The sequence below is a fragment of the Phalangium opilio genome, unplaced genomic scaffold (assembly GCF_054372755.1).
Source record: "Phalangium opilio isolate 3A_F unplaced genomic scaffold, DU_Popi_V2 ptg000082l_1, whole genome shotgun sequence".
Taxonomy (NCBI): Eukaryota; Metazoa; Arthropoda; class Arachnida; order Opiliones; family Phalangiidae; genus Phalangium; species Phalangium opilio.
Window position 1 is genome coordinate 18,684,674 of NW_028324189.1, and position 11,830 is coordinate 18,696,503.

An 11,830-nucleotide genomic window follows, 5' to 3' on the forward strand; every position below is an offset into this window, starting at 1 on the left:
AAGGAACGAGTCATCGTAATTTTAAAACAAGCCGGGCTCGCCAGTTTCGGGGTTATATTGTCTCACCTTGTATTTCCAGGCCTCTATCTTTTTTAAGACAACATAACCCCGACTTACAGCGGCACGAAGTTCCTCAATCACCCAAGTGCCGACTAGTTTTCGCTCTTCGTCGGAATGATGGCATTCTCCTTGGAAACGTTTCAAAGCGCACTCCCGACAAAGAGTGAAAACTAGTTTATTGTTTAACCTTGTTGGTAATACAGGATGATATAGCGTTTTTGGTGGAAGGACTTCGCATTTGAGGAAACCGTCAAATGCGAATACGTCAGGTATATTATCCAGTAAAATTTCTGGGTGCCCGACTGGCAGCTTCTTTCTCTTGTTGACGAAAGGATAGAGACTAGTTACGTCAACGTAATGCGTTTTTTGCCGGAAACTTTATGGTAAAGTTTAAGTACCGACTTCCTACCACCAATTAAGGTTTCGCGAGGATTTAAAGGCTCGCGTACTTTTTCTTTAATTTTTTCTGCTTCCAGAAAAACACCAATAGCCGGATTATCGGTTTTATCAATAGCCCAGTCGCATTCCCACTTCGTTTTAACTTTAAAGCCCGCTTTCTCGATTCGTTCCTTCTTTTTTAAAGTCCTGACGTGCAAGGTGTTCAAGGTTTGACCAGGATCACTTTGTAAAGATTGGCTGCGGTTGACTTTGTAGCATTTGGGACAACCATGGAAAAAACACCCGTTAAATTCTAGAACATCTTTTTCACAGGCCGTCCACTTTCATTTTCAAAACTTTGGCTTCCGCGCCGTTAAAAGCAGACTGTATGTATACGCCGTTCTCGTGAGCATACCAGGATAACCATACTATAGCCACTAGTGACTGATTATCAATCATTCTATAGAGGTTATGCGGAATAATGCCTATAGAATCTTCATCCATAAAGTGTCTCCTGCATACCCAGCTACACAAACCGGATATAGTACACGCGACCTGGAAAGGTTCCACCTGGGAAATACCCGAGAAAAGTTTTTTAAAAGCTAGACAACCTAACTTTAATATCACAACATCCTTGACGCAATAAAACTTTAAAGGCCTGTCCAGACTGACACATTTTGCGCGTTCGCATCTTCGCTGCGCTTGTTTGCAATATCGCTCTGCTGTCCAAATTGGGTTTTCGTTACTTTGCGTCCTCATATCGCGAAGATGCAAATTTCTTGCGACTAGGCCAAGAATTTCGCGCCTTCGCGAGATAAGCACCAATCACAGACGAGAGTACGGGTGGGGTGTGGAGGGTGGCGATTAGTTTTGTTTTTATCACTTTTTCACAATGGCGGAAGCAGCGTGCAGCTCAGTCGAGTCACTATTAATAAATATGGTGAACGTAGATGGCGCAATGATTTCTCAAATTTCATTGGCTCTCAGAATAGGAAAAGCAAAATATTTGCGTGTATCTGAACAGTAGGGCAAATATTTTTCATGTACTGTTACGAAGATGCTAATAAACGAAGGCGCGAACACGCGAGCGCGAGGTCAATGTGGACAAAGCTTAATTCCTCCAGAAAATTAAAGCCTTTTTTCTCCTAAATTTGCTTATCGTACCACGCCATAAACTCTTTGAGATTTTTGGAGGTTAAATTTTCCGACCCGTAAGCCTTGGGTGGAGGCATTTGGTCTTTTAAGACATAATGTGTTGCTAGTTGATTACTTAGGTCGAAGACGTGATCCTTAACAACGTTAAACAAAAAATGAGGGAAATACCCCTTTGTAGCATCTTGTAATTCAAAAGTGTCGGCGAATTTAGAGAGTGGCACGGAGATAAAATTGAAAGAGTCAAGGGAATTTAAATTAAAGACAGTTAAATTTATAATTTTAGTGCCGTTAATTATGCAGTTAGGTTTAAATTCTTCGCCCAGAGCCATAATCTCTCGTAATAGAAACTGATTATCATGGCCCGCAGCGTTATGTACCAATAAAGTTACCTTCTTAATGGCGGCTAACGTTCTTAGAAAAGCCAAAAAATTCGAGACAGGCTTTGCCCCTTCAAAAACTCTCTGCCTTGGTCCGAATGACCCGCATTTCCCGCAGACGTAAGCCGCCTCAGGCACATCAATGCAATCTTCACAAACCATCTCTGATACGCAGAGAATAGCCTGGTGAACTAAAGCCCCCTTTTTTCCTCGAATTCTAATATCTGAATAGCTTCGAAATCATAAAAAATATAAAGTATATCCGGGGCAACTTTCTGTTTCTTCGCTTGGCGAACTTTAGGAGGTTCTTCTTTAATTACCTGAACGTAACAATAGTGTGGACTGGGCGTGTATCTACTACAGACTGATCAATACGTTTAGACACACATATGTGGTTGATTTTTGCGCTTAAATTAAATTTATTTGCGTGAAACATTGCTTGCAGTGAAATAGTTGATCGCAAATACTTTTCCCGTCTACGCCATTTTGTTTATGGTAATTAAAGCATTTATCTCTTTGAAAACCTGGATACATTTATCACACGCTCGGTCAGGGCCCGTACAAGTTTGATCTCGTAAACAATTGTAACAATAAAGATTGCAACTATGAACTCTCCTACCAGACAATTCTCACAGTAATGGTCCATCCCGAACAAAGGTCTTAAGGACGTGACAACGTTGTAATGTCTGTTTTGGTTAATTAATATCAAACGAGGTCTATTGTCATCAATGTCGATCTCCCCCAAAATCAACTCGGGCAAATTATTTTTAAAAATATATATTAATATACTATATTGCGCTAATTCGGCTTTAAATTTTTGTATAGATTCTACTTTGCCGCAATCCTCACGATTCACTTTAGCTTTACGGCAAAGGTCTATAGCGGCATCTCGTTGAGAAATCGACTTAAATTTGTTTTTAAGCGCGATATTAGTCGGATTTTTCTTAAATTGTTTGTGAGCTATAGATACGGCTAGGGCGCGAGCGAGCGAAACATAAATTATCATTGATCACGATCCTGATAATTCCTCGGGAGTCGCGAGAAAAGATATCAAAGGACCGCACTCCTTTGGGAGCAGCTCGACCAAATCCTGCAACAGGGATTCTTACCACATGAAATTTTAAGACGATTGGTCCCAAAAAGAATCTTTCAAACTCATCGTCGTATAAAACTTTCTCTATCTCATCTAAAACAGATTTAAGGTCCAATTGATCAGCTCTACGAAATGAGAGTGATATCTCGCCCCGGTTTGGCAAGCTTAAACTTTCGGCCGTTATCTGTATCATATCAGATGTAGCTAGCCTATTAAGAACGGCTTGGACCATATTGGCTAAGCCCTCAACCAAGTAATTGGTTATTCTTACAGTGATTTCGAGACCAGATAGGTTAAACCTAGGGTACATTTGTATCCTTTGACCCGTAATTTTGCAGTGATGTAGAAGTAGATAATCTATTGGCGTCATAACTGCTCCCCTCTCCCCGCCTCCTGATTGATTAGGGAAATTTCCAAATCCCGAAAAATCTATAGAATCGAAATCGTTTTGAATGTTTTGAGAGGCGAAACCCAGCTCTGGATTAGCGTTTAAAAAGTCGGAAACTATACGGTCATTTTGCGAAGATTCAAATTCCCGCACAATTGATTCTTCCGTTTCGAAAATGTTTAAAGCTTTGATCCTACATTCATAGTGCTCATCCAAGAGTAGAATTTCAGCTTGTATATCGTCTATATCGCGTTGACCTATTGCTAACGGCCTTTGTTCGGAACGAGCCGTATATCGTTCACTACACGCTACACTGTTAGAAAAATGAGTCCAATCACTATCCAAATTTGCGCAAGGTAGTCCAAATTTGGATGGCAAGTGATATTAGGGTCCAAAAATGGTACCTTTAATCCAAAAATGGATGCCTTCGATTCTTGGCGCTAAAACTATCCAAATTTGCACAATGTAGTCCAAATTTGGAAGGCAAGTGATATAAGGGTCCAAAAATGCTAGCTTTAATCCAAAAATGGATGCCTTCGCTTCTTGGTGCTAAAACTACCCATAAAAGCCTTGCGCGGCCTACACCCTATTGGGTTAATAAAAACTTAATTTTTTGAAAATACATGTTTCTTAGGAACCACAAAATGTGGGTGGTCCAAATTTTAGATTGTGTGAGGTCAGGTAAGGTTAGGTTTGGTTCAGTTAGAGGTTAGGTTAGTTTAGGTCGGGTGGGCTTTGGTTTGGTTCAGTTAGGTTAGGTTAGGTTCAGGTAGGTTAGGTCAGGTTAGGTTCAGGTTGGTTAGGTTAGGTCAGGTTAGGTGGAGTTAGGTCAGGAGGGATTAGGTTTGCTTCAGTTTCTTTAGGGGTTTTGTCTCTGACCAAACTTTGATGGTTTCTCAACAAATGTGTACTTTTTGAAAAATAAATGTTTTATCCACCCAATTTACGCTTTGTTGGTTTCGTTCCCACCCAATTGTAAGCCCTCCAAATTGTCGTTCACTCAATTGCCAGCCCTCAACATTGTTGTTCACCCAATTGTCTGCCCTCCAAATTGACGCACTCCCAATTGTCGAACACCCAGTTGTCGTCACCCAAACGTCTTTCACCCTGTTATCGTAGACCCGAAGACGGCGTATTAAGACGTTACCACATTGCATTTAAAAATTTCGGGAACTCTTTCCAAAGTTAATAAAGTACGAGTAATGATATCATTAGTTAATAAAAACAGAGTAGGGAAGTCGACTTATTATAAATGTCACAAATTAAGTTTGTTGTGTAGGGGAAAGAAGATTGCTTGGTCGCAATATAGGAAATCAACAATCAAAGCTACAGTGTGGCACACTTAGAACTGATTGTTCCAACTATTGAGAAGCTTCGCATCTCAACAGTTCGTTGAAAAGGGTACCGTTTCGTAGAAAGGGTCCAGCTTGCATTCCTCAGGCCAAACTCTCTGACTTAACTTGCGCTTGTATGTAAGGTTTCTGATCTCCATAAAATATTGCTACGGATGTTCCATTGGCATTTTCCGTGGAGTAATTTCATTTTATTAATATATCCTTAAATAGTGCTCCATGGTCGTAGATTGCTAGTAGCCAAGAGATGTTTTTTAGCGATTTGTAGGGAGGATAGTAGTAATCCAAATTGTGTTATATGTTTTGCGTTTTTTAGTGCTCCTAGCGATTTCAAAAAATAATATGATTCTTAAAACATCCTTTTTCGGAGGTCACCGTGGAGTCACAACTTGAAAACAATTAAAATTAGATGCTGTTTTTAGACAACTCTTCATGCCACTAATATTAAATAGTGATCCTTGTGTTTAAAAAACTGTATTATGATTCTTAAAACACTCTTTTCTTTATGTCGATAGGGTGAATCACTCATCACTTTTGTTCATTCTCTTCATTTTCGTTCACCCGTTTGCTTCGTTGGATTTCTTATATAAGAGAATAAGACATGTTTTGCCGAACGCGTAATTGATATAACTTTAATGAAAGTTTGATAATATATCTGTAAGTATATTTTATTTTACTTCAAATAATTAATGCGAAGCCAACAGAAATGCTTAAGCAGAATCTTTTTCTGTTTAATCTAGTCAAGGGTAACATTATATTTTAATCGATAAGGCACAGTGAGAAACGTGGGGGAAAATTAAATAAAGAGGGACAGATTAAACCCGGGGTATTCCCAAGAAATGTCTAAATAATTAATATATTTCATTTAAAATTCCCAAGTTTCAAAACGCGCAATAAATGTTCATCTAGAAATACATAATACATAGGACGGCTGACAAATTACATAACGTGGAGAGTCAGGGAGGAATTTTCTCTAGCCCCTTTAGTATACATAATATTCTGTAACAGTCGGAGATCGGAGTGTTATTCGAAAATTACACTTACGACAAAACCATGAAATGTAACGTTATTGAAAATTTATTTTTAAACATTTCAAGGAATTGCATTGTCAACCTTAAGATCGAAGCATCATGGTAGTTTACGTTTGCTCTATATGTGGCTTAAAAAGATACACACCATTATCGTGGCTTAAACATTTAAGAACTCTGCACATACATGAACCAAATAGATATAAATGTGCTTTTCTGCCTTGTTCAAAAGAACTTGAAAAATGTGAGTCACTGAAAACACATGTTTACCGCACACACATGACAAAAGGTGTAGCACACTGCAATGAAACTACATTCGAATATAGGCCTAACGGTTTAGTAAATGACAATATGGAAGAGGAAGAAATTAGGGAAGAATTGAATATTTACACAATCGATAAAAAGGATCAAGATATTCATAACCTTGAAAGACGAGCAGCTCTTACAATGTTAGAAATGCGCGAAAAATTCAAACTTTCTAATAGTGTGGCACGTATTATATCTGAAAATGTAGCTAAGCTTTTGGAGGGCTCGATAGAGGTCGTGGTCAAACAAGTAAGAGGAATAGACAATAACGGAAACGATGCTGAAATTCGAAAACTAACCAGAGACCTCACTTCTGTTATGAAAACGGATTATGGTCTTAAAACATTTTGCAAAGAAAATTTAAACTTGTAGAGCCTACAGACTTTTTATTGGGAACAAAAACTGTGAACAAGAAAAGGTTCAAAGAGACAATGAGCTATGTTCCTAAAATTGAAGTGCTTAAGCACATGTTGTCTCATAATGATATTTGGGACGAATATACGAAACCAAAATCGGCAAATGATAAATATGTGATTGATTACCACGATGGCTTAATGTGTCAAAATCACCCCCTTTTGGGTCAAAACCCTTTATCTTTGAGGATTCATTTGTACCTTGACGAAGTGGAACTTAACAATCCTTTAGGCGCCAAGAGGGGTAAACAAAAAGTGACTTTAGTTTATTACTCAATTAGTAATATTGATCCCAAGTATAGAAGCAAGCTTAGCAACATCAATTTAGCTTTGGTTGTGCGATATGTAGTTTTGAAAAAATATGGATATAATAAGTGTTTAACGCCTTTGTTGGATGACCTACAACTTATTCAGGAAGAGGGTTTTCAAGTTAGGAACACCTTGATCCGGGGTGCTCTAGCTACTATCTCAGGGGATAATCTTTCTAGTCACGCTGTGGGGGGCTTCTCGCAATGTTTTTCCTCCGGAAGAGTATGTAGGTTTTGCATGGCGACAAAGGCTCAATTATCGACATTATTCGATGAAAAAGGCATGAATTTAAGAACGCAAGCAATACATGACTATCATTTAGAGGCAATAATGCAAAATACAGATAATTCAGGAATATACGGTGTAAACGGGCCGTCTGCATTTTCTGTTTTACGTGGTTTCAAAGTAACGGAGGCCCTTCCACCTGATATTTTGCACGATTTTTTTGAAGGAGTTGTGCCAAACATTTTAAAATTAACTATATGTCATATGGTTAAAAACGGGTTTTTTTCTTAGAATATATAAATTGTACAATCCAAAATTTTAAATATGGCGACCTTCACGTTAAAGACAAAAGTGTCCTTACGAAAAGTGTACTGACTGGAAAGGGATGGAATTTAGTTGGCACGGCCGCTCAAAAAATGTGTCTTTTGCATTTTTTCCCATAGATGTTTGGTTCTCTTATGCCAGCAAATGACAATCACTGGCAATTGGTTCTTATTCTAGCAGATATTAAAGAAATTATTACGGCAACATTCATTGATAAAACGTGGTTGCCTCATCTATATGATATTATCATAGACCTTAATGAATATTTAAAACAGATACCAAATGCACGATTTACACCGAAATTTCATTATTTGACTCATTATGCAAGACTTATTTTGCTTTACGGTCCATTAGTACGCCTCTGGTGCATGCGTTATGAAGCAAAGCATCAGTATTTCAAAATCATTGCCGGTGTATGTCATAACTTCATAAACATTGCCTCTACTCTAGCAAAAAGACACCAAATGCTTCAATGCTGGGAGAGAAGTGGTGTAGAGGGATTTGAAGATGACGGGTGTGAAAAGTCAATTAGACTTATTTTTTCTAAACTGCCAGTTTCATTAAAGCAAGTTTTGCGAATTTATCTCAATTCAGAAAAAGACCCTTTGGTCTCAAAGTTCGTTTCTGTTTTAAGAAAAGATTCTGTCACTTATAAAGTAGGCTATCTCTTTTGCGTTTGTGTAACAGAGAATAGAATTCCCTTGCTTTCTAAAATATATTTCATTTTTGAGACAAATGGTCAATGGGTTTTATGTGGTCGCCTTGTACACTGTGCCAAATTTCTTAGTAATCATAATTGTTATGAAATTCATGAATTGAACGAATGGGAAGTTATTAAACCAGGTGATGAGGTTGATAGTTTTGCAAAGCAAATATATAAGTTAAATGACAAAGATGTTATTATCTTAAATCATAGAATTTCTGATAAGAAATAAAGCAAATTATGTCTAAATATTTCCGCTCTGCAATGTGTACAAAATAACTCCATACAAATATTTATTTCTTGTTGCTGCTTTGTTTTACAGCTGATATTTATTTAAATGAATTATCACATGACTTGTAAACAATCGAAAAAGCTTTTTTCATGTCCCGAGGGGGCAACCAAAGAACAATTTATTGAAAAATTACAGTCTCTCTTCGCCGTAAAGATTGAAATCGTTCAATGTTTTGAAACCACCTTTTGCGATGATTGGGTGGACCACCATTTTAGTAGTGGTCTGCCTCCATCTAAATCAAAACTAAACTTAATTTTGAGGGATGGGAAAAAACAACTGAGAAGAATACTTATCCCAATACTGAAAGCTCAAGGGTGCCAAGACCATACATAATCCCAAGATTTCCTGAAGAAGTGAATAAAATGATTGCCAATAAAAGATCCGAACTATTTTCCACATCGGCAAAATGCAAAATTATAAGGATATTATATGAAGACATCTTTAGATACACAAAGTAATTATATTTCAGATAGCAAATGATTAACTTATTATAAAAAAACCTCTCAGGTATCCAACTGGAAAAGAGTATGACCGTATTGGAGAAGCTCTGATTATGAAACATCCATTTATGGAGTCCAGATTTAAAGTGCCAGATAAAATAGGATACGTAAGTGGAGTGTTTAGACTGTCACTAGTTTCATGCTAGAGTTTATACGAACTTTCCTTTGTTTCAATATATATTTATCTCAGGAATGTTGGACCGACGCTCTGCGCACAAAATTCAGGCATGAGCGTTCATTAAATGGAGAACAATTAGAGTGCATTAAAGAAATGAAGGCAACCTTCGCCAAGCGAAAGCGAACTCTTTCTCCAACAGCAGCTTTAGAAGTTGACCAAAGCAAGAAAAGTGTTCCCGACAAGCCAAAGCAACCAGAAAAAACGAATCGATTAAGTCCAATGGTAGGCCCTAGCGTTAATTTAATTTGGCATATTTGTTCAGAAAGTTGTCTTCTTCAACTTTATAGGCCTAGCATTACTTATTTACTTATGTGCATTTTACAGCTTATGACCGGACTGGCAGAAGATGATGAAAGTATTAGTGAGCATTTAAAGGTTTTTACGAAAGAGCTTGATAAATCTAACTAAAACGAACATATCGTGGAATTGAAAATGCTAAGAACAGCTTCGTATCGGCAAAACTATTCGTTTCACCATAATGTTAAAGAAGTGTTGGAAGTTTTTCCATTGCTAAAAATGAAAAATATGGTATTTCTTTTAATTTCAACTAAAGTTTATGTATTCGAGCTGCATAATTAAAAGCTTTATTTTAGCTTGTAAAATAATTGAATCTTCTCTACAATATCCGACCATCGGCTGAAAAAATTCTGCTCCATCATTTTGAACCAATAGCAAAGAACATTATTTCTTTAGTCAAAAACAGAGCTAAGCCGAAAGAAATTATGGCGCTTCTACGGGAAAAAGAAAAATCTTCATCAGAAGATGTTTTTAAAAGTCAGTAAAAATTTAGCCTAGATAGCATTCTTATCTAATGCTTTTTCTTTCATAGGTATGGAAGTTAGAGCTTGCCTACTCCTACTTCCTTGTGCTTTAGGAGAATCCATGCAACATTTCTTCATAACAAGGGTGAGAATGTTAATAATATGAATTTTTAGATTCCTGAAAAACCAACACCAACACTATGTTTTGAAAACTCGGATGTTTTAACATCATTAGTTGATCTACAAATTGAGAATGAAATATTTGAAGTTTCTTCTGTGGAGCATGGTACAACTTCTATGTTCGCCGGGTACTTTGCATTCCAGCTACATTACCCTAAAAGCCTTTAAAAGACTTATGAATATTTACAAAAGATAGTTTTCAAGATAAATCCTGAAAAGGTTTCAACTTCTATTATTAATTTTGTAAATCAAATGTCATAGTGAAAATCTAGAAAATAAAAACCGGATTGAATCTTTGACTTGTTTCCGAGACTGATTTAAATTCATTAGAACAGTGACTCAGTACTTTCAAATTAGGCTTAACATTCGTTCAGTAACACTTGATATTGATCCTATATCGGCTTGATATTAGTCCAATGCCGGATAGATATTAGTCCAATACCGGATAGATATTAGTCCGATACCGGATAGATATTAGTCCGATAAGGATATATATTAGTCCGATACCGGACAGATATCAGTCCGATACCGGATACATATCAGTCAGATACCGGATACATATCAGTCCGATACCGGATAGATATCAGTCCGATACCGGATAGATATCAGTCCGATACCGGATAGATATCAGTCCGATACCGGATAGATGTCAGTCCGATACCGGATAGATGTCAGTCCGATACCGGATAGATGTCAGTCCGATACCGGATAGATATCAGTCCGATACCGGATAGATATCAGTCCGATACCGGATGCATGTATGTCCAATAACGGATGCATGTATGTCCAATAACGGATGCATATAGGTCCAATAACGGATACATACAAGTCCAAAAACGGATACATACAAGTCCAAAAACGGATACATACAAGTCCAATAACGGATACATACAAGTCCAATAACGGATACATACAAGTCCTATAACGGATACATACATGTCCAATAATGGATAGATATTAGTCCAATACTGGATAGATATTAGTCCAATACTGGTGAGATATTAGTCCAATACTGGTAAGATATTAGTCCAATATTAGGAGGGTGCAATACCAGTGTCGGCGTGATATTAATCGAAAATGGGTTTGATATTGGTCCAATATGAGCTTGATATTAGTCCAATATGAGCTTGATATTAGTCCAATATGAGCTTGATATTAGTCCAATATGAGCTTGATATTAGTCCAATTTGAGCTTGATATTAGTCCAATATGAGCTTGATATTAGTCCAATATGAGCTTGATATTAGTCCAATATGAGCTTGATATTAGTCCAATATGAGCTTGATATTAGTCCAATATGAGCTTGATATTAGTCCAATATGAGCTTGATATTAGTCCAATATGAGCTTGATATTAGTCCAATATGAGCTTGATATTAGTCCAATATGAGCTTGATATTAGTCCAATATGAGCTTGATATTAGTCCAATATGAGCTTGATATTAGTCCATTATGAGCTTGATATTAGTCCAATATTGGAGGATACAAGTTCATTTTTGGACACTTTCATAAAATATGGATAAAATCCTGACCTTTTCTTCATAATAATAGCTCCCTTAATAGATGATTCTCGATCCAATTTTGGATTAAACTCCAAATATGGCTCATTATACAGCTGTCCAATTTTGTACACTAGTTAAACCATCCAAAAATGGATAAAAAACTGTGCTCTCTCAGAGTCAGCCCTTTGGATCCTATTTCATCCAATTTTGGACGAATTTTTCTAACAGTGTACGGTTTGTGCTGGTACTGGTTGCTTTCGCTCCGGAGGTTTTTGAAGACTCGACTAGCTCGTCTGGTTGGTACGTA

General features: G+C 37.2%; 1 protein-coding gene and 1 long non-coding RNA gene across 2 annotated transcripts in view; both read left to right on the forward strand.

Annotated features, from left to right (window-relative positions):
• LOC149653534 (uncharacterized) overlaps window positions 1-10,321 on the forward strand; it is a 399,454-nt gene extending 389,133 nt beyond the window's left edge. The window contains exon 3 of the long non-coding RNA XR_016371378.1: window positions 10,017-10,321. This is a non-coding gene — a long non-coding RNA (uncharacterized LOC149653534). The remainder of the gene's footprint in view (window positions 1-10,016) is intronic.
• On the forward strand, window positions 8,705-9,626 carry LOC149653625 (uncharacterized). The gene is made up of 3 exons (XM_089849002.1): window positions 8,705-9,010; window positions 9,094-9,303; window positions 9,406-9,626. Exons 1-3 carry the CDS (start codon window positions 8,957-8,959, stop codon window positions 9,487-9,489), a joined length of 348 nt encoding a protein of 115 aa, XP_089705128.1. The 5' UTR covers window positions 8,705-8,956; the 3' UTR covers window positions 9,490-9,626.
• Window positions 10,322-11,830: the final 1,509 nt, after the last annotated feature.

Excerpts from the sequence above, each read along its gene's own strand:
- LOC149653625 (XM_089849002.1), top strand. The coding sequence starts at position 8,957 with ATGAAACATCCATTTATGGAGTCCAGATTTAAAGTGCCAGATAAAATA. Across the intron at positions 9,011-9,093 it reads TGCCAGATAAAATAGGATAC|GAATGTTGGACCGACGCTCT; the intron begins GTAAGTGGAGTG and ends TATTTATCTCAG. Across the intron at positions 9,304-9,405 it reads CGAATCGATTAAGTCCAATG|CTTATGACCGGACTGGCAGA; the intron begins GTAGGCCCTAGC and ends TGCATTTTACAG.